This window comes from Zootoca vivipara, chromosome 3, assembly GCF_965207765.1.
Source record: "Zootoca vivipara chromosome 3, rZooViv2.hap1.1, whole genome shotgun sequence".
Lineage (NCBI taxonomy): Eukaryota > Metazoa > Chordata > Lepidosauria > Squamata > Lacertidae > Zootoca > Zootoca vivipara.
Window position 1 is genome coordinate 71,240,764 of NC_142586.1, and position 23,664 is coordinate 71,264,427.

The 23,664-nt window shown below is 38.6% G+C and overlaps 1 protein-coding gene across 11 annotated transcripts in view; it reads right to left on the reverse strand.

Annotated features, from left to right (window-relative positions):
• The window catches only part of WDR27 (WD repeat domain 27), a 72,109-nt gene that overhangs the window by 23,307 nt on the left and 25,138 nt on the right, over nt 1-23,664 (reverse strand). For 4 of the 11 annotated variants that reach the window (XM_088666394.1, XM_088666396.1, XM_088666395.1 and 1 more), the window contains 6 exons: nt 23,128-23,261; nt 20,874-20,971; nt 20,140-20,261; nt 10,615-10,712; nt 8,151-8,253; nt 2,168-2,266 (listed from right to left, as the gene is read on the reverse strand). In XM_088666394.1, the coding sequence (XP_088522520.1) occupies nt 2,168-2,266; nt 8,151-8,253; nt 10,615-10,712; nt 20,140-20,261; nt 20,874-20,971; nt 23,128-23,261 (654 nt within the window). Of the gene's footprint in view, nt 1-2,167; nt 2,267-8,150; nt 8,254-10,614; nt 10,744-20,139; nt 20,286-20,873; nt 20,972-23,127; nt 23,262-23,664 lie in introns of those variants that run through there. The other 7 variants (XR_015949056.1, XR_015949055.1, XR_015949054.1 and 4 more) reach the window with 7 other exon arrangements.

A 23,664-nucleotide genomic window follows, 5' to 3' on the forward strand; every position in this document is an offset into this window, starting at 1 on the left:
CAGTTACACAGCTAAACACCCCAGCTCTCCCTCTCACCCCCCTCGTCTTTTCTTATATGACAAGCTTGGGAAGAAACATTTCAACACTGCGTGTAGTTTTTTAAACACTGAAATCTCTGAACTGGCCTGAATTGCTTCAGGGGTCCCTGATTTTAATTGTGGCAATTCAGAGAGATCCTGCTTCAGGTCATGCAGCTCCTAAATACTGTCTTATCAATCCAATTCAGCTCAGGATTCGGAATTTGTCTAAATGCAATGCACATTCCTAATTTTTTTTTAAAAAAAAAAAATGGGTGAATCTGTATGTCTCAAAATGTGTCTTGGCTACTTCTCTTATATTAGGAGGACATTTCAATTAATGCTGTTTTCACCCCTGTCCTTCCCTGTGTTTTCTATTATAAACAGCAATGCTTCCTTTTACTTCCGTCTCTCTACTTGCCACATGCAAAATGGTACTCCATTTCTACTTGATAAATTCTACTTCTTGGAAACCATTATATCGTAAAGGTGACTTAGAGATTCCATATCTCCAATCTACCCAATTTAGGTCAGCTGTGAAGAGACCGCATGTAAATCTATGTCTTTAAGAGCTTTCTGCCTCACAACTAATGCACTATTGCAATCACAATACAACTTTGAGAATCAGGATGCTTGTCTTTTAATAAAGACTCTTGTAATCTTTCACATGATGGAAAGCCCACAGCAAGCCCAAGAGGAATAACCTAATTTAATGCCAAGTCAAAGCCAAAATTTGGTGAATGATGAAAAGAAAAACGATTTTCCCCTATCACTACAAAACATAGCTTACTTGTGGAAAATTACATACTACTGATGATTAAGTGAACAGGTGGCAATGAACCAGAGAAGAACAATGTTTTCATATATGTCTTTCTTCTAAACTTGAGTTCTCCAGATGTTGTCACCAGGGAAAACTGGCTTTTCCTAGTAGCCAGTAAAAATTCAGTAACTCGTATTTTTAGACCTATCCAATAGTACTTGTATCCAATTATAAATAAATTCTGATGATTTCAGCCCTAAAAATTCTGCTGTCTATGAAACTTGTATTGGATGTAATTTTCCCTATTAGCCAGTGGGTAGGTACCTCCACAGCAAAATTCAATATAAAACATCCTCTGTTTGTAACTGAAGTGCAACTGTAACTGAAAGGGGGGTTTCCAAAGTTATACTAGCTAAAATGGCCCATTTAAGTGACAGCAAGATTCAAATATGCTTTCCCTAATGACAAATATTGTTACATTTATTTATTTATCAATTAATTCTAAAATAGGCTTCTAAGCAGTTTACAAGCTTTAAAAGAGTTACACAAGTTTATACAATATAAAGATTCTTAATAAATTAATTTAATTAATTAAAATACACAATGAAACAGTCCCTTTAAAACATTCATATTACAATGCCTACTTGGTAATCAGTCAGGATTTATTCAATTAAAGTACAGTCGTACCTTGGATCCTGAACGCCCTGGAACTCGGACATTTTGGCTCCCGAACGCCACAAACCCGGATGTCCTATAGGGCTTCTGGGGCTTCTGATTGGTTGCAGCCAATCAGAAGCCACGATTTGGTTTTCAAAAGTTTTGGAAATCGAATGGACTTCCAGAACAGATTCCGCTCAACTTCCAAGGTATGACTGTAACTTTATCTGAAATACAGTCACATTTCTTACAAATAATCAGTTATATTAAATTTTGAAATGACTGTATTTTCAGAAATGTTGTAAGTCACCAGAAGTGGTGTGCTGGGTGGAATGGAGCTGGTGTGTTAGCTTCCTGGCAAGTAGTCATTGTTGCTTACTGGGAGGAATAGGGACACAGTGGTGCAAAGCATTCAAAATAAATCCGATTAGATATATAAATAATGTAATTAGCTGCACCATGAAAATGACATAACTTAGCCTCTTAAAACCTGACAAAAGGTGTGGTTTTTACCTGACAGCTAAATGAATATAAAATTGGAGAAAGACGCACTTCAGTAGAAAAGTCATTACACAAACATTAATATCTAAGGCAAATATAATTGACCCTTAATGATATTAATAACAGAAAATACGATGGCATAAGGGAAAGCAGTGGAGGAAAATCAGTATCTGATTAATACTGAAAGCAATTAGAAATTAAAATTCATAAATGAGAAACAAAGAAAAATACCTGAGGAGATGAAGGGTTAAAAGCCACATTGATGACAGATTCTGTGTGTCCAGTCAACTTATGGGAATAAGTGCTTGCATGCATCTCATATATATATGCCTGAAAGAAATAACACACAATTAAAGCTGTCAGAAGCACCTAATGTGTCCTGCATTTTGAAAAAACAAGAAGAAGCAGGGTTCAGTAGTGTAAAATAAAATCATTATATAAATTTCAATCACTGAATCAAATTTAAGTCTGGTCAGAATGAAAAGTATTTACAGACTCATTTTTATCACACTTTAGGTTACAATATACAATACTCATCCAGTGCTTTTCCAGCTGCACTGGCTCCCAGTGGAGTACAGGATTTGAGGTGCTGGTTTTGACCTTTAAAGCCCTTCACGGCCTAGGACCCCCGTACCTACAGGATCGCTTCTCCCAATATGCCCCGCGGAGGACCTTAAGGACCATAAATACCAACACCTTAGAGATCCCAGGCCCTAAGGAAGTCACAATTAGCCTCAACCAGAGCCAGGGCCTTTTCAACATTGGCTCCAGCCTGGTGTAACGCTCTATCTCATGAGACCAGGGCCCTGCGGGATTTGATTTCTTTCCGCAGGGCCTGTAAGACAGAGTTGTTCCACCTGGCCTTTGGCCTGGAATCAACTTGATCCGCTCCCCCTTTTTCCGATGAGGCTGCATTTTAATTTTAATGCATTTAATCTTGTTTTTAAGCTGTATTTTAATTAATGGTTTTGTGTTCGGTGTTAGCTGCCCTGAGCCCGGTCTTGGATGGGGAGGGTGGGGTATAAATAAAATGTATTATTATTATATTTACAATATATAAATATAACTGTAATGTTAGTAATATCTCAAGTAACAAAAATATTAAACTGCTTTTCCATCTTTTTTTTTTTTTACAATGACATGATTTTCACCAAGATAAGCTGATAGAGCACTATTAGTACCTTTCATGGATAAGTGCAAAGCCTTTTCAAAGGCTTGTGAAGCCCAGCCTTTTCAAAGGCCTTGTGAAATTCCACCAACATGGGGTTGTTTGGGCTATACACAACAGATAACCACTAGTAAGATCATGAGGCTCTCCTTCCTCTTGGTTTCCACTCAGTAGTTTTCTGACCCCACCTCTTGATTAGTTAGGTTTAGGTTTATGAAATTTATGTATCGCTTCCTGCTTAAAAAAAAAAGACCTCTCAAAGTGATTTACAACCAATGATAAAATCACATGTTGTTCTACAATCATTACTAACCAGTAAGAAATTCTGAAATACTAAATTTTCTGGAAAATACTAAATGAAAAGCAGTTACTCTGAAAATCCATCAGGTATGTGAATTTAGTGGTAGAAGTTACACATTTCCTTAAAACGTCAAGTTATAAAGAGAGGAAAAGAGCCATGAAGGAAATGGACAAATAGTGAAAATTCACATGTGCATATAAATCTAATTTACTAAAGCCAAAGTAAATTCACTTTTTCATATTTAACCCTATTCCTAATAATAAAAATGACTGATTCAGAAACTACTGATATTTCCTTTTCATCTTTGCTCCAGTTCAGCTAGAAGTAAAAATAGTTTACTTCTACTATTCACATCCATATGGCCTTCCTGAGTATGTAACCTCACACCTACTTCTGTTTCCTTTTATTGGAAATGTACAGATTTTTCTCAGCACATTTTCAAAAGCAATTAGGTTCAAAGGAGAATTTGCTAGTGTCATTATATTAGGGCTACAAAAAAGAAGCACCTAGATATAAATTCTATAGATAGATAGATAATGAAATACACCAGCTCTGTGAGCTGAGCAGGGACACTATAATATTACATACGTTGAAGATGTGTCCAGTTACCATCCATTTTCTAGTTTAATATTCTATAACATTGTAACAAGAGGCTGAAGATGGGGTAAACACACAGAATGACACTGTGTATCGCTGAATACAGGCTTGCAGCTCCTCTCTGCATGTGCAGTCAGAAACCTTAGAGCAGTGATGGCCAAATTTGGCCCTCCAGCTGTTTTGGGACTACAGCTCCCATCATCCCTAGCTAACAGGACCAGTGGGCAGGGATGATGGGAACTGTAGTCCCAAAACAGCTGGAGGGCCAAGTTTGGCCATCACTGCCTTAGAGGATGATCAATGGGCATGTTAACTATGAATTTTGGAAAAACATACACACAGTCAGAAAATGTTACTGAAGCACTGCTTCAGTGTTATTGAAGCACTTTCTTAAATGTTTCACTTGTGCAATACAAAAACATGTCACTTTAGGAGAAACTAAATGGCAACTTCAACCCAGTCAGCTGATTCTCAGACAACGAACATGGAATTTTGTTTAATAATTCTATTGACCTACCAACAGAATGCAGCACCCCAATGCTTACATCATGGTTAAGGGATCAGAAGCAGGTTATGGAATCACATGCCACTTATCTCCGTGGAATCAATTCTCATCCCTGGCCTTAACAATGGTTAAGGATTATACCATCTCCAATCCTAACTGCATTACAGTGGCAGTTCTTCAAACACTGGTTCCTGTCAAACTAATGTTTGGAGGTCTTTAAGCAGAGGCTTGACAGGCATATGTCAAGAATGCTTTTATGGTGTTTCCTGCTTGGCAGGGGGTTGGACTGGATGGCCCTTGTGGTCTCTTCCAATTCTATGATTCTATGATAATGTAAATCATGTGTGATTTCAATTGGAAAACAGAAGGTTGTCAAAGCAGCAGAGGAAACAGTCTGCCTTTCCGACTTCAGCCAGTGTAGGTTTTAGTCCTTAAGCTGGAGTAGGGCAAGACTGCACAACAGGGTCTGCTGCAGACTCAGGTCCAAAACATGATAGCACCGAGCAGTATAAAGCAGAGGTCAAGCACAAGATCTAGAGGTTGGCAGCTAGGAGACAGTCAGAAGATTCCAGGAGCAAGAGCTGAAGGAATGTTACATAACCAACACCAGATGCACATAGTCGAGTCTGTTCTAAAAGCCCTTTCTCCTGAGGATTGCCATTACTCTCAAGAAGTCCTTTACTCAAGAGTCAAGCAGTGAAACTAGACTCTCAGGTGTGTACTCTGTTGACCAACAGCTGCCTGGGCTTGGACCTCCTAGCACCATTTTGGAGGGGGATGACTCCTAGCACCATTTTGGAGGGGGATGACTCCTAGCACCATTTTGGAGGGGGATGCCTCCTAGCACTATTTTGGAGGGGGATGCCTCAACCTTCCCTTGACTTGACTGGGGACTCATCTGCCAGAGGTGGGTCAGGAAGCTATCCTGAAGGTCCTTCCAGGGCATCTCCTAGAAGTCAACCTGGTGGGGAGCCATTCCCAAAGCCTTGCTCAGCCAAATCTTGGGTCACTGGAAGGCCAGGGTCCTCAAGGAATTCAGGGGTCACCATGACACTGCCAGAGGAAAAGCAGCAAGCAAAGAAAAGGTTCAGCACTCCTCCTTGGCCTGCCATTTTCCCACTTGAAATAATCCCTAAGCCCCCCTTTTACAGGTGTTTGGTGACAACCAGTATTTTAAGCCACCGTTATCATATACCGGTACTATTCTGGCCTAAACCTCCAATGAAACAATCAAGAAACAAGGCATACTTTTCAGAAGTACAGTGGTACCTCTACTTACGAATTCAATGCGTTCCGAACGCACATTCTTAAGTCGAAAAAAATTGTAAGTCGAATCCCATAGGAATGCATTGGGAGAAAAAATTCGTAAGTCAAAGCAACCCTATCTAAAAGTTCGTAATTAGGAAAATCCTATCTAAACAGCATCCAAGATGGCGGACGGAGCTCCGTTCGTAAGTAGAGTTATTCGTAAGTAGAGGTACCACTGTATAGCCTACTTTCATATCCCAGTTTTCAGTGTTCATGATACACATTTGTACTTCATGCTGGACATATTTGTTCTTTTTGGCTTCTTCCAAGCATTACTTTTATTCTCTGTAATGTTAATAATTCTCATTCCTCTGGCCAAAAAAATAGGATATTAACAGTCTGCGTGAGGTGAGAATATTCTCGAGAATTTAACATCACTATGCATGTCATGGATGACCTCTCAGGTCCCAGGACAAGGTGAAGGTCATCCAGAATGCTCCTATCCATTATTTAAGTGTGTGTAAATTTTGGAACCAGACACAAGCACACTGTCAACTTAACTCCCAGAGTATGGTCTGAAGGCATGAGACAACAGTAAATCACTTCAGGAAGCAATTTATAAATGAAATGAAGAAGAAGAAGAACTACCATGGTAAAGTTAAATAGGTCTGAGTTTGGTCAGTGCTCAGATGGTGGAACACCTGGGAATCCTATGTATACTTTCACCTTAGAGAAAGGTGGCATATAATTAACTAAACCAACTAGCAACTGAGGTGGCAATTCTAACTAGACTTATCTTGGGAGTCGGCCCCATCGAATTCAGTAGGGCTTACTTCTGTGTAGGCACGGTTAGGATTCTGCTGTAATTTTATTCTCCAACCCTCCTCCCCATGAAACACTTAGTTTCCTGAATTCTTTTATGGTACTTTTATAATTCACAACATTCATAGAGCTAAGGCTACAACACTACAGTAGAATTAAAATAATAGCTTGGGTTCAACAAACTGCAAATAGAAGAGCACTTTTACACCCCTCTTCTTAGCTGCAGCCCCCTGTAGCCTCCCAAAGTGAACGGGTGGTAGAGCGGTGAGGCTTCCTCAGGAATGGTTTGGAGAATGGAGAACTCTTAGTTTATAGCTCCCCAACCTATTTTTACAAGGAGGAAACAGGAGGCTAAGCACCTGAAACTCTTGTTTACAGTAACATGTCCTTGAATCAAGAGGGAATATGGTTTCCATTTTGTTTTTAAGCAGTGCAGCAAACACATATTCTTCCCCTTCCAACACCTGTGGAAGGCAGTTTATGATTAATAACCCTACTTTTATTGCTTCTTTTGGCTTCATATTCATTACACATTCCTTAAAAAGAAGAGGTGAAGCACTAAACTCTCTAAATGGAACTACGTATGTCACAAAAACAATCGTTGCAAACTTAACAGGAAAGAGGAAGCTTATATAACAGATTTGTTTCTAGATTCCACTATTTAGAGTCAATAATAATATCACTGTTGGCCAACAGAATTGATGGGGAGATGGGAGGGAGACCCTTCTGCACAGAATCACATAATAAAATCCATATTGGGTGAACAGGAGGCTATTCCCACTTAATCTGGGTTGGCAAACAGTAATTACAAGAGGCAAAACTCAGGATGCAGGGCATGCTCCAGCCGAAAAGAGGTAGAAGTGAATTATCAGCCATCACCACCTTGAGGAGCATCCTCAATTGTATTATTGTTCCCCAAATATACTGAGGAAAACCACAGAACATTCCTCCTAATTACATAAATACTAAAATAGATATCTTGCCAGGCTCAGTTTCCTCATAGGGGTATCCCAGCCCCTTCCCATACTTCAGAGCACATGTAATTACTCCTCAAGAACATGTATAGCCTAAACCACAACATCTTATCTTTTAATGTGCTGTTTTTCATTTTATTTTTTACACTATAGTCTTGTATATACTGTATCTAGGGAAAAGCTTTCAAAACTTGCTTAAAACTTTCTTTCCCCATTCCCTGCATGGAAAGCTGAAATGGCAGCCTATGTTTTCACAATATTCAAATTTCAATTTCCCTTAGTCCTGGTCTTCATCTTTCTACCTACTCTCCAGACTCACACCTGGATTTACCAGACATAGGTGTAGTTTCATATAAACAGATGCATCCTCTCCATGAAATAATAAAATAGTATAGCTAACTTGTGAAATATACAACAAGTTCCAAAATCCAAATAAACACACAGATGTGATGGAATTTAGTTCAGGTAAAAAAAGAAAAGAAACAATTAAAAGGCCAACAATTCCAAATTCCTGTAAGATTAAAAAGCTATAAGAGGTCACAAAACTTTCTGTATTTACAATAGCATATATACACTAGAAATAAACTACTAATACATACACATTTATCTTCAGATCCACAGGCAATGAATTGTCCACAAGGAGAAACAGCGATTCCACAGGGGTGACAGCGGCTACTATGACCTTTGTAATGACGTTCACACCTTCAGAAAGGGTTTAATTAAATAAATAAAGTACTACTTCTTTAAAAAAAATAAACAAATTGCTTCTATGATTAATCATGCATTAGAAGAAGGTTCACAACCTCTGAATATTTCATTCAACAGTACACTAAAGATGGGCTAGTGGAGATCAGTATTTTCACATTGAAGGCCCACAGAATTTATAGAATTATAAATCAGGGTCTAAAGTCTCTACAAGCCCTCTAAGCATACAGTGGATATTAAGCCCACTAAGTCAATGACTGCTGGGGATATAGCCCACCAACTAACACAAACTCACTATGACATCACATCAAATCAACTAATGCCGCTGAAATAGACAGTGTGGAAACAGAAATAAGGGAGTAGAAAACAAAAAACAGGAGCGGAAAGAAAGACTCTTATAAAAAAGACCTGACAACATTAATAACACATCATACAGCAAGGCCATTAGCTACAATACAGTTAAACTGCTTACCCAGATTTTACTTTTAACTATTTTACCATTCAACTGCTTTACTTAAATTAATGTTTGAAAAGGAGGCAGCAGATAAGTGACCTGTGAAAAACTTTCCAATTTTTCATTTTTCATGAATTGTAGTTAGACCAGTTGATTGCAAAAACATAAGGATGTAACAGAGTCCAACCCCCAAAGTATCTCATTTTATTACTTTTTGACATTTGGTAGGGGTAATAAAACTTTATAGTTTGGCACGTTTTTACAAACACTCTAAAAAAAGATAAGATTAAATTATAAAACAATAACCAAAAAATCAACTGATATTAAGCTGGCCACCACATTCTTCCAAAGCAGTTTTTCAAACACACTTCACTTCTACATACTCTACAATTCAATAATTTATACTGTTCTCCCCATATATGTTTTTCCTGTTCTTCTGCTCTGATTTGCATATGAAATGCTTTTCAAGTCAGATAAAATGAAATAGATTTTCAAGATTAAAAGGGTGTGTTTCATTACTTAATTCCCAAGTTCTGTTGCTTTAGAATAGGATTCACCTCCACATGTGCTTTTAAATATACAGTATATACATTTTAAAATGTGACTTAAACCATCTCCCTGGTTACGTGCACCTGTATTAAAAAAATGTTCCTGCATTTGGGCAGAGCAATCCTAATCTACCAAGATGCAGGTTTATTTACTTATTTAAGTTATTTATATATTGCCCACTGCATAAACCACAGGGCAATTTAAAACAGGAAAACAGATTTTTTTAAAATGTTGAAGAAATGTAACATATATACACCAACACCTCTTGTGTAAATTAAGCTGCATCTTAACTGCTCCTGGCTGTGGGGGAGGAGTGTAAATCTTCATTTTCTGGCCTTCCATTGACACTCATGGCTTAAATGTCAGTTATACTTGCATTTTTTATGGTGTACACCGAACTCTGTGGGTGGAACCAATGAATGGAGTTAGGATGCAGCATAACCCTCCCTGGCTGTGACACTCTCATTTCCCACTCTTAACAAGCACTGTGTTTGCCCTTTACACTGGCATAACTTTTGCCTTCTGACCTTATGGCAACAAGGTTTTCTCTCAGCCAGTGTAAGTAGATATACCAGGGTAAGTCACTTACACCAGCTGAAGATCAATTCAATCAGGCGTGTGGGGTAGCAGGATATGCCACAACCTAATCTCTCCCAAATGGTGAGGAGTCATTAGGATGCAGTTTAAATTTACAAAGAACATATACTAACACATCTGACTTCTGGAATAATTGACTGGTTGGGATTGCTCTGCCCAGCAGCCTTCCTCAATCTAGCATCCTCTAGATCAGGCATCCCCAAACTTCGACCCTCCAGATGTTTTGGACTACAATTCCCATCTTCCCTGACCACTGGTCCTGTTAGCTAGGGATCATGGGAGTTGTAGGCCAAAACATCTGGAGGGCCACAGTTTGGGGGTGCCTGCTCTAGATGTTTTGGACTCCATTAGCTCCAACCGGCATGGTCAATGGTCAGGACAGATGGAAGCTGTAGTCCAAAACTTCAGGTTGGAAGGCTTCAGGTTGGAAAAGGATGATTTAGGGTAAAAATAGAATCTGATTCTATATACTATAGAGTCTACTGGTGCTTTGGACTGTAACTGTTATTCTATACAAAACATAAATTTGCAGAATCTTCAGTACATATCTAGGCATATGCATACACGTAAATGTTAAAAAGAATTCACATAAACATGATGGAAAAAGAAATATATAAATTGAACATGAGGAGAAAAAATGGGCTTCACTGTTCACAAAAACAGAGATTATCCTAGATTCATAGTGCCTAGTGACAATCCAACCACTTTTGTCACAGTTAGCATTTGCACACAGGCTCAGACAAATAAACTGTTGTTACCTCAGTGTTCTCAAATCCCAGAGCTTGATACCATCACCAATGGCTGTTGTTAAGAAAAGATTGTAAGCTTCATATTGCTGACTGCTAAAAGCTGATCCCTGCAAAACATTAGTTTAAAATTGCTGAATCCTATGCAAGAGATTATATCCATTAAGGAAATTGCACTAAAAATTGTATAGACATCTTAGCAAAGGCTGAACAATTTCACTTGTTTGCAACAACTTTCACTTACTGCAGCAACAGCTTCTGAGAAGGCTAGTTGCTTGAATCACCAAATTAGAGGTATTATGTCACAAGCAAAATAAACAAATGCATTCACATTAACAGAAGCTAAAACACAGACAATGCTGAAGTAAAGTGTTGGTAGGAAAATTATTAGGAAGAAACTAAGAGGTTGTTCCCAGTATACCAAATGTGGAAAGTATTGGCAATGAGAATTGAGATGTCTTCCAATACTGTAGTTGGCATTGACAAAGGGATATTTTCCTTCCTGGTAAAGGTCATATAAATATTAGAAGAAATAAGATCCGGTATTACCAATGTTGTGTTTTCTTACAAAGTAGTAACTCTGAGCCCTTGCCATTAATAGTTTATAGCCATTTCATACAAATATTCTATGAATTCCTATTGATCTCATTTACAGTGCAATTCTATTTGTGTCTACTCAGAAGGAAGTCTCACTGAGTTCAACGGGATAAAAAAAATTCCTTCAGTAGCACCTTAAAGACCAACTAAGTTTTAATTTTGATATGAGCTTTCGTGTGCATGCACACTTCATCAGATACGAGTTCAACAGGGCATACTTCCAGGCAAGTATATGCAGGATTGCTATTTAAATTGTCAGGGTTCTTAGGTGGTAAAGGTAAAGGTAAAGGGACCCCTGACCATTAGGTCCAGTCGTGACCGACTCTGGGGTTGCACGCTCATCTCGCATTATTGGCCAAGGGAGCCGGCGTACAGCTTCCAGGTCATGTGGCCAGCATGACAAAGCCGCTTCTGGCAAACCAGAGCAGCACATGGAAAAGCCGTTTACCTTCCTGCTGTAGCGGTTCCTATTTATCTACTTGCATTTTGACGTGCTTTCGAACTGCTAGGTTGGCAGGAGCTGGGACCAAGCAACGGGAGCTCACCCCGTCACAGGGATTCGAACCGCCGACCTTCTGATCAGCAAGCCCTAGGCTCAGTGGTTTAACCACAGCGCCACCTGGGTATTCAACTCAATTTTACTGGTGAAACCCCATTGAAATGAATGGACATGACTAAGTTAGATCCATTAATTTCAATAGATCCACTCTGAGCAAAATATCTAGTTCTCACAATTGCTGATGTAAATAACTGGGAAATGTTCTAATCTTTAGTCAACAGATATTCAACCCAGCCTTTAAAATTACCTGCAAAACAGGTTGTAATAACATAATATATAATACATAAATATAAATAAATACAATATAAATTTAAAAAACCTCGCAAGTGGTATACAGCAAATTGTCAGGAGGCGGCCAACCAAACCCTGGCCCCTGCCAGATCACCATGGGGCCCATGGTCTGGCTGCTAAACCACCCACCAATTAAGGTAAGTGGACTTCCTCCTGACCTCACTGCCTACAATTCCTGCCCCTTCATATGTACCGTGTTTCTCATATTATAAGACATGTCTTATATTTATTTTTTCCTCAAAAAACACACTATGGCTTATTTTCAAGGGATGTCTTATTTTTTTCCTCCTCCTCCTGCCGCGGCCAGCATTGCTGCTGCGCCTATCACTATGTCTTATTTTCGGGGTATGGCTTATATTCCTTGAATGCTTAAAAATCCTGCTATGGCTTATTTTATGGGTATGTCTTAAAATATGAGAAACAGGGTATATATGTACCTGCAACTTAGGATAACACTTCATGCTTCTTATGAAGTGGACTGTAATCCATGTAAGCTTATGCCATAATAAATCAGTTAGTATTTTAAGGTGCCACAAATCTTTCTTTTATCATGGAGAAGGCACTTTTTGATTTGTCAGAATTCATCATTATTTAAATTTACTATACATATATTTGCATTTTCCCTTAAATGCTTTTTTCATTAAAGTATGAAATATTTATAATGAATATATAAAAACCATTTAAAAACACATTTAAAAGGTTACAAGCAAGTACTATTTGCCAGTTTAAGGGGCCCTCCAGTTCAAGGAGGCGTTACCACTCCTTTGAATACCACAGGCAAAGTTCCTCTTTCATGCCCTTGTCCTCTAACAAATAAAATTGGAAAGTTGGAAGGATCATCTAGTCCAACCCCCTGCAATGCAGGAATATGCAGTTGTCCCATACGGGGATCAAACCTGCAACCTTGCCATTATCAGCACCAAGCTCTAACCAACTGAATAGCTCTCTCCCAAGTTAGTCAAAATAATAGTTCCTGCCAAAGGTCTTCCCAAAGGGCTGTTATTAAATGTTATTGCCCCAAATTAGCTCCAGATTTCAAAGAATCATAGGACCGTAGAGTTTGAAGGAACTCCAAGGGTCATCTAATGCAACTCCCTGCAATGCAGGGATCACAACTAAAACACAGATTTGCAAGGCTACTCCTCTCCATGAACCTTTTCTGTGTCAAAAATCATCATGAAAAGCAACCTCCAAGATTCTCTTCATAAAATAGAGATGGGTATATGTGTTTCAGATCCCTGTAGTGAAAGAAGCTGTCCTCATTCACCAGGCATTGTTGCTCTATTAATCATCTGAAAGGTATATTCAGCACAATGGCAGCTGCATCTTCAACTGCTTTGGAATCAATGTTATTTCGAAGTAATTGTAAGGCTCTTTACTGGATGATGTTTGGTTTCAGCAGCAGACTAAGTTATCTCTGCATAAATAATATCCTGCACTTTCATCAGTGGAAGGATAGATAAGATAGCATATCTTACTCTGTGCATAATTATTCCAAGATGGCAAACTGGTGTCTCAATTCTTCGGCATACATTAGATCAAGGGTTGTCAACCTGGTCCCTACCACCCACTAGTGGGCATTTCAGGATTCTAGGTGAGCAGTAGGGGGTTCTACGGCACAAGCTGAATCCTCCTTCCATCGAGCACTGGTGGGCGGTAAGGAATTTTTACCATCAAGAAAGATGCATTAGTGGGTGGTAGGTATAAAAAAGGTTGACTACCCCTGCATTAGATATTATCTGACACTCAAAGCTACTGCTGAATTCATATTCCAGCCATATGCATTTTGGTGCATAAGATAATACTTAGTGTGAAAGTCACAGCTAGGACAATAAAAGCTTTTTATTATTTTTCTGCAGAAGATTCCATGCTTAACATGGATAAGAGTCAAATGCTTGTCTCTAACATAGTTACAATCAATGCAACTTAGTCCTTAACACGAGAACTAAAACTATACTACCATTTCCCGCTAAAGGTATATGCACATTTTTAGAATGAGGTTACAAATATGCATCAACATGCACAACTTCAGACAGAGAACCTCAAATAGTTTGTGGCAATTGCTAATATTTAGTTACATTTTATTTATTTATTTAGAGCATTTTTATCCTGTTGTTCAGCCAAAACGGCTCTTAGAGTGGCTTACATAACTAGTAAAAACAAGGCACTTCCTGCTCTCATATTTACAATCTAAAAGACACAACGCAAAAGAGAGAGGGGGACGAGTAGGGAAGAGGAAAAAAGCAAACTTAGGTACCAATTCCTAGTAATAGTTTCTATAATGAGCAACTGGGAAGTTAACAGTTCAGGTAGCCTGATGGAATGGTTGCTACTAAATGACAATTAAGGTAGACTCAAAGGCAGCTGGTCTCAGCACAGACAGGAGGAGGAGCTGTCTTCCCTTCTCTCTGTCTGCTGTAGCATGATGAAATGACTACCTCTAAGTGACTGGTAAGGAAGAGCCAGCAATTATATTTATGATAGTTACTTTAATTTAAGAGACAGTGTGATTCCTTGGCTAATGTAGGGCTTTGAACTGGGAAACCTAGATTTATATTCCTGTTCAGCCTCAGAGACATTGAATAGTATTGTGCAAGCTGTTAGCTGTGATCCATATATACATAAGCAGCATTGGAGGATTATAGAATCATGGAATTGTGGAGTTGGAAGGGACGTCCTACAACACAGGAATCTCAGCTAAAGCATTCATAACCAATGGCCATCCAAGTTCTGCTTTAAAACCTCCAAGGAAGGAGAGTCCACGACCAGAGCAAGAGAAAACAAGCTTGCTCCATCGTACACATGACAGCCCTCTAGACATTCTGTCTCCTGCAGCATTAGCAACCTCCTAGTTTGGTGTCATCTGAAAAGTGGATGAGCACCCCTCAATTATTTCCTCGAAGTTGTTGGCCCAGGACAAATCCCTGCAGCACCCCACTTGTCACTTTCTTCCAGGATGATGAGGAACCACTCTTTGGGTTTGGTCAGTCAACCAGCTACAAATCCACGTAACAGTTACCTCATCCAGCCCACATTTTACCAGCTACTCCACAAGAAAATCATGGAGGACTTTGTCAAAAGCCAAACTGAAATCAAGGTACTGTATACTACGTCCACAGCATTTCCCTGATCCACCAAGCTTGAATTTTTTTTAAAAAAAAGAGAATCGTCTGGTATGACTTGTTTTTGAGAAACCCATGCTGTGTCTTAGTAATCAAAACATACTTTTCTAAGTTCTCACAGACCGCTTATTTAATTATCTGTTCTAGGATGTTTCCTGGTATTGACATCAAGCCGACTGGTCAGTAGTTACCTGGATCTACTCCCCCCTCCTTTTTTTCTGAAGATGGGGACAACATTTACTCACCTCCAGTCTGCAAGGACATCACCTGTTCTCCAAGAAATCTCAAAAATTATAGACAGATGCTCTGGGATTACATCTGCAAGCTCCTTTAGTACCCTTGGGTGTAGCTCATCAAGCCCTGGAAGTTTTCATTCATTTAAAGTAGCTAGGTGTCCCCTTACCACCTATTTTCCTACCAGAAGGATACTGAACCAAAGAAATTCTGTTGGTATCCCTAGTCCAACAGAGACTGATGTATGCTTAAGCCCACCGATAACAACAAGCTTAAGAGTGCACTTTACAATTGTGCTGGATCATGGCCTTTGTGCCCAACAATAAAACAATTATGGATTTTATACGTAATGATACTATAAAAGGAAAATTGGGACATCATGTTGTATTAAAAATGAATGATTTATTAACTTCAGGCTGCTCTGATAATTTTACATAAAAGAGATTGTCTGACTTATACTAATATGATGTAAAGGTCAGCATCTCATCTATCTCATCAACATGTAGTTATTATAGGCTATGATCCAGAAAAATATCACTTTTGCTTTCGGTGGGATTTCATCTTTTTTATTCCTCTAACAGCAGCCTTCCAAAGCTTTTCCATCTGAAGGGACTTGCTGGAGTGTGGCCATCGAGTTTTACCACTAAGCATTTTACTTAAAAGTTTTAATGTATGTTACAAAACGGCAAAAGTTGATTTAGGATTGTAATCTTCCATTTTCCATAAAAACAAGCTCCAATTTCTCTCCCCATATGAGTGTGTGTCCACAGCTTCAAAATGTGCTCTACTTAAATAACTTGAAGTCACTTTGCTGACAGAGGAAAAAGAAAAGCCAGAAGAAGTCAAAGCATCCATGTATTACAAATAATACTGCAGAAGTTTAGTAAGTTAAGTGTTATACCAGACCAGGCTCTCAGAAAACCACAAAACCTATGCTAAAGTCATTCTAAGGAACTGCTTTAAAACCACAAAAGAAAAGACATTCAGAACTGAGGACGGACTGCTGTCTGTAGCTTAACCAATGAGCTTAAGCACAGCAGGAAGACAAAACAGGGCATGAGGAACAACTACAATATCACAACGTGTCTTTAATCCCCAAACCTCTTGTATATATTGCTGAAACAACTTGGCAAATTATAAAATGCAGTGAATTCTGTGTCATCTGCCCAGGATTGAAGTGGAGAAGCAACCCTTTGTTTAGAAGAAATTACCACCATGACTGTAAATTACTTCAAGTCCAAGGTTAAATCAGGGTCTATGGACATAGCAAGTCAATATAAAAAGTAAGTTGACATCTTTGTGTATAATTGTTTCTGAATAAGTGTTAATAGGGAGGTCTTCTTTTCATTTCTTTCATTAGACACTTATATCAGAATCTTGCACATAAGCAGCTCACCAAGCTGCTATAGCTTTTGCAATACCATTCTATTTCCTATGAAGCTTTTCCCTACAGGCTTGTTTCTCTAGAACAACCTTCCCCAACCTAGTGCTGTCCAGGTGTTTTAAAATACAACTTACACTATCATTGGCCATGCTGTCTGGGACTGATGCTGTCTGGGGCTGATGGGAGTTGTAGTCCAAAACATCTCAAGTAAATATATTAGGCAGCCATGTAATACATTAACTTTACTCTCCAGTGATTGAACACCACAACTTATGTTCTATGTATCGCAGAAGCTGGCAACCACCATTAATGAGATGCCAAGAGCGTGGGTGGCGCTGCGGTCTAAACCACAGAGCCTAGGGCTTGCTGATCAGAAGGTCGGCAGTTCAAATACCTGTGATGGGGTGAGCTCCCGTTGTTCAGTCATTGCTCCTGCCAACCTAGCAGTTCGAAAGTACGTCAAAGTGCAAGTAGATAAATAGGTACCGCTCCAGCAGGAAGGTAAACGGCGTTTCTGTGTGCTGCTCTGGTTCGCCAGAAGCAGCTTAGTCATGCTGGCCACATGACCCGGAAGCTGTCTACAGACAAATGCCGGCTCCCTCGGCCAGTAAAGCGAGATGAGCGCGTAACCCCAGAGTGGTCTGTGACTGGACTTAATGGTCAGGGGTCCCTTTACCTTTACATTTAAGAGCATTTTACACAGGATTACCAATGGCCCCATGCAAATTCCATTGCATATTGCAAACTGAACTACAAGCATAAAAGTTCATTCGATCCTATATCTAGTATTACCATAAGTAGGACCCGAAGTGCTGATTCACAATGTAAACAATGTCTATGACTGTGCAGATTTATTCCATTATTTCCTAGTATTTTTTTAACTCTTATTATGATTAAATATCTATCCTATCATTCCAAAGGAGCCCAGGGCAGCAAGCACAAAAGCAAAAAACAACAACAATTAAAATCTCCAAAAACAATTCTAATGCAGATGCAGACTGGGAAAGAGTGTAAAAAAATAACCATAAACCATAAAGGCAGACACATAAATATCAGTACACAAGTGTCAAGTTGAACAAATATGCATCTTCCTTTCACACTTTCCTGCAGGAAATCTGGCATAGCCACAGTGAAGTGTGAAGTGACCCTCAGGGCAACTTCATACATTTTCCCTACACCTCAGTCGTGTGTAATATTTGGAAACCTTGCAAAAATGAGTTCTCCCTCTCCCTTCCATGTGCCATCTTGCTGAACAGGTTCTATGTTTATAACCTGAAACGGGACATATATTAAGAGAACTCCAAACATTAAAAAAGCTTGCAGTTTCTTAACCGTGGAGAAAGCATAACCAGTGAAGCAACTAAACAAGGAAAAGTTAAGGACAACCAGCTCAAATTGATGAGGATAATGCTTCCTACTAATACCACAGGTAAACCAGGATGTGGTTCCACAATATGTCCTTGCCAAGCCAAACTTTACCCAGCATGTCAAACTGTTCTGAACCTGCGTACTCACTTGCATACCACTAATGTGACGGGAGCAGGAGACATGGGTTGCAACAGCAGCAGAAAGCTGCTGTTTGGACTTACTTTCCTCAATGTGACTGCTTATGCAACTTTTTAATGGAGTTTGTTCTGTTAAAATTATCTCTGTAGCAGACATCTAAGAGAATGATCTATTTTCACGTCATTGAAATAAAAAATAAAGTCTGGATTACAGAATAATAAGCTTTCAAAACCTTGATTTATAGATTAACAAGAAATATCGGAAACCACAAGAACTGTTTTGCACTACTGAAACTTAGAAGGTGGAATCTATTTAGATTAAATTTGGGAACATTTCCCCCTTCTGACTACCAAGCTTTAGCCAAGAGTGAATTTTTATATTCGTTTTATAAATACAAGAAGAAAATTGGGATTAAAATGGAACTGCTGACAGACCATTTTTTATAATAGCAATGTTGTTTTAGCTCTAATGATGCCAACCCAGCATTTAAAAAATCTTTTAACTAAGATTGTGATCTAAGCATCAAATATTTAGAAATATGCTTAACTGAAATTTACTTCCAAGCAAATATAAATAGCAGGGTACAAATCAATGTTTTCAAGTTACTTGTAAGAAGCATACTGAAGTAAAGCATGCCAACTAAGCATGGTGTGGTATGAGTTACATCTCAAGGGACTGAAGATGGTGGCTGAAATCCAGTCAAGCAGATGTGTGCCAGATGTGTGTAAACAGCAGAACACAACAGCCTCCACAGTGGTACATCTGAAAGGGATTTCCAAAGCAGTTTACCCAATCAATCCTAACGAGAGCAGTGCAGTAAATGGTAAAGGGACCCCTGAGCATTAGATCCAGTCGTGAACGACTCTGGGGTTGCGCCACTCATCTCGCTTTACTGGCCGAGGGAGCTGGCGTACAGCTTCCGGGTCATGTGGCCAGCATGACTAAGCTGCTTCTGGCGAACCAGAGCAGCGCACGGAAACGCCGTTTACCTTCCCGCCAGAGCGGTTTACCCAAACAATCCTAACTAGGGCAGTGCAGTAGTGAAGTGAAATAGAGTGGAGCAGCAGATACATCACTGTATCCCAAGCCCCATTACCTCACACCAACCATGGTTAATTGGGGGGGGGGGCGCATTCTGCTTCACTATGACAACCCAAGGCTGGCATAGCTGGTGAGCTTTGGATCCAGCAGATTTAAAGCTGCTGGTGGCCTGCCTGAAACGCCGTGTTTTGAGGCCTCTCACTTCCTACCACTGGCTTTCAGCACTTGAACTGCACTCTTAATTTTTCAGCATATTATCCCTCAATGCGCACACATAATCATTTGAGCATTCATAAATGGGATATCTGCACCACAATCAATAGGCACTAAAAACTATCCTTATTTAATTCTTAATGTAGTGGAAGATATGTGTAAAACATGTCGCGACGCTGCTTATGCCTCTGACCTTTGGGTATCTACAACAGAATATTTGGCAAAGCAGATGCCAACTCATACAACACAACACTAGCTATGTCACTATATGCCTGGCTACCCATATTCAAACAGAATATGCAAGTCAGCACCAGTTCTCCAACTCACAAAACATTCCCCATTCTGAGTCATGGTGTTGCTTTTCTTTTTCATAATTATGGTCATCACAGTGGAGAGTAATTCAGATGAACTACTGTAGCAACAGACTAGCGAACGATGTGGGTTGAGAAGTAGAGCTTGATGCTTCCCTATCCAGTTTATCAGACATGTAAGATTCTAAATCTCTCCATGAAAGGGAGTGCCATTATGAACAGGAGTCTTTCATGCTCATATAAGCTTTAATTAAAATTATTAAGAGATCTTAAGCTTACCTTGTTTTGGCAAATCTGGTGAACTGATCTAGAATGAACATCCGCTATCACTGCTGCACTACAACCCACATTGAGGTCAAAGACTTCTAGTGCTCGGTTGCTACCAGCTGCCAGTACAATATCTGTTATCTCTGTAAGTTAAAGTTCTGTTAATCTGTGTATATGTATGTACATCTCTTTCATATGCAAGGAAAATGCACACTACATTTAAATAAATTAAGCAGGTGTTCAACACACTGGTAGAAATAGGACCAATGACCAAGCTGCTTCATCATAATGCATGTTTCCAAATTTATACCACTAATGATTTTACAGCATGATAATAGCAGTATAGTAAAGCTAATGGCTTCGCTCTTTGTGATATTAAAAGATAAAAACTAACATATCATTATATTAAAGAACTGAAGTTAGCTAAGGCTATAAACCTACGCATGCTTGCTTGTGCATAAGTTCCACTGAACTAAATGGGACTAATTTTATTTATTTATACTTAACAAAATTGATATACCAACTGATTGTAATAAAACCGCAAAGCAGTTTACAGAAAAATATAAAACATTAAAATTTATCAATAAAAGACATATTTAAAAAAACATTCAAAACTTATTAAAATCAACAATGATTAAAACACATGTAGCAGCTTAGTAATCGTGTGAAGAGGCTAATGCCAATTGTTCTAAATGAAATGCTTCCGACTGAATGCTGAACATAGGTAATAATTGATAAGAGGATACAAGAATAGAATTCATTTACTGCTGAAAGGCTGGTGATTTCCACTGTAGATGCCATGGGGAATTTCTGTACTGATTTACAAATGCTCTTATTTCGGTATCTACAGAAATATATAAATAACACCAAATAATAAAAACAATGAAATAAACAATGAAATTTTTAACAGGTGTCTTATAATCAGTTCTTATACTTACAAACAGAAAGTAAAAGATATCTATGTAAAATATTTTGCATAAATTTTTGTTATAAAATTTAAATCTAGGGTATATCTCAAAGCACTGCATCAGTTAATTTTCTTTTGTATTTCTGTCTATTCCTATTATTGGGAAAAGAAGGAAGAAATGCTTGAACTCTTGGTCCAAATGCAGCAAACTTGCATGTGTGAATATGGCATCACAGATCAAACACCACAGTTCACTGTTTTTAAGGAGGGAAGGAAGAAGTGAGTGGATAATTTAGACTGTGTTAACATGTTCTTCTACTTAAGAGATCTAACACATTCCTGATGTTTCTGTCTATAGTTGCACTGAATCTTTTCCATACAAGCATTTTTCCAAATCTGACTCATCAAAGAACTGAGTGAAGAATTGAAATTGGAGTAATAGCACAATGGTACATAACAAGCAAAACTAGCGAGATATTGAAATAAAGAAAGCCACAAACAAAACATCAAGACAAATTAAACTTTTTCTTTTGTGTTTCTTTACTTATATCAAACTTGGCTGTCAGGAAAATTTGTGGGTGTTTTAATTCCCCTCCTCTCTCCTTCTGTGTCTGTGTGCTATTGTTTGTTTGGCATTCAACACTGAATTAAATCCAGTAAAGGAACTAAGCACAGGCAATGAAATAAGTTGATCTGTTAAGTGAAAGAAAAAAATGTGATCCTAGTATTTATTAATAGCATTTGTTGTTGTTTAGTCGTTTAGTCGTGTCCGACTCTTCGTGACCCCATGGACCATAGCACGCCAGGCACTCCTGTCTTCATTAATAGCATAATCCCCCCAAATAAACATACCGGTATTAGACATCTGAAATCAATGAGATTTAAACTTGTGTAACTTTGGTTGATATATGTGTGTATTAATTTGTTTGTATATTTAAAATTCCTCACATCCAACTGCTAATGGATCTATACCCTGATGAAAACTGTTTCATTACTGTCTAATGATTAAATAATTTTATCTGATTAAGCATTTGCCTGAAAACTGTTTGGAAGAAATCAATACATTAAGGAGCTGTGAGATTGCTTTTGTTTTTTACATTATAAGGTAATGTTCACTGATGAAAGGCAAGTCCATCTTTAATACCTTCTTTTTCATTCCTTGTTACACTAACACAGCAACACAAAATTAGCCTCAAAAACAGACATGTGTTCCCAGAACTCTCAGCCGCATGATTACAATTGATCAAATCATCAACTAAAGCAGGGTGGGAAACCTCAGACCCAGCACTCAAATGCAGCCCTCCAGTTCTCTTTTTCTGGCCCTTGGGATTCTCTCCAGGCCACACCTCCTTCTGCAGACCACATCTTTCACCAGCCTAGCTTCACAGCCTCAACTGTTTCTGCATGCCTGGAATGTGTCCTTGCTCTTCTAGATGGAAGGCACTGAGGTGTGTGAGGCTGTGCGTAGAAACTCATCCACTGTGCAAAGGTAAAGTTTGTATTCATTGATGATCCACCCACTTTTGCCTCTGGCCTCACTCATTACTGGCATGTGGCCCCAAGATGGGAATGTGACCCTAGAGTTGAAAAAGGTTCCCCCATCCTAAACGATAACTTTTGTTGATCAAACTGATCAAGGCTGCAACCCTATACACCTAGAAGTATGCCCCATTGAACACAGCAGGGTTTACTTTTGAGTAAAGATGCATAGGCTTGTACTGCAGTTTGCAGCCCTAGAAATAACATAGAATAATACTTTAGCAAAAGATGCCAAAAAGACAGTAATGATTCCAAAACAGTGTTGGGCAGAATTAAATCTGAGGGACAATTCGATCAACTACAATAGAATTGAATGTGACCAGAGGCAATTTTCATGCTAACAATATTCCTATTTTTATTTTCTGATAGAAGATGTAACATTAATAGCAAAATCTGATGCATGTTTATTAAAAAGTCGCACTCTATTCCATAGCACATTCTGCACATTCCATAGGGCTGCAGTTTTATTTTTTCCTCTTTCATTACTTTGTTTAGGTGTCTTACAGGATCTAAAGAATACTTGATATTTCTAAGAATCGTAAGACTTTACCTACCGTTTCATCTCATCCTTGCTGGTATCAAGGTAGCATCTTAACATGTGAAACTCTGCTCCACAAGACAACAATATAAATGTATCCATGTAATAAAACTGTGCTGATCGAATGGATTTATGAAACATTTCCTTTCCCTAAAAGTAAAATATATATAATTAACTATGTATGCTGTATAATTTTCAGTCAGAAAAATACAGATGGTTTCTTTATGGCACACTGTCAGATTACTTCCTTTGTTAATTTTCTCTAAATTACAAATCTTGATTCATCTTACACTGTTGTCCATTTCTTTATAATTACTATTAAATTAGTCAAGGCCCAAAGCCCTAAGAAAATACAATGTCACTCTGAAAATCCAGTCATTTACAAAAAAATCTAGTCTGACTTCAGTCCTCTTTCCCACAATAACATTACATCACAAAAATTACAATGTCCTGAATGCCAATCCAAAAGCAATCTCTCCTCAACCTCTTTGACACACATAATCCATTTCTTCTTCTTCTTCTTAGCATTCTCTATATTAGATGAGGAGAACCC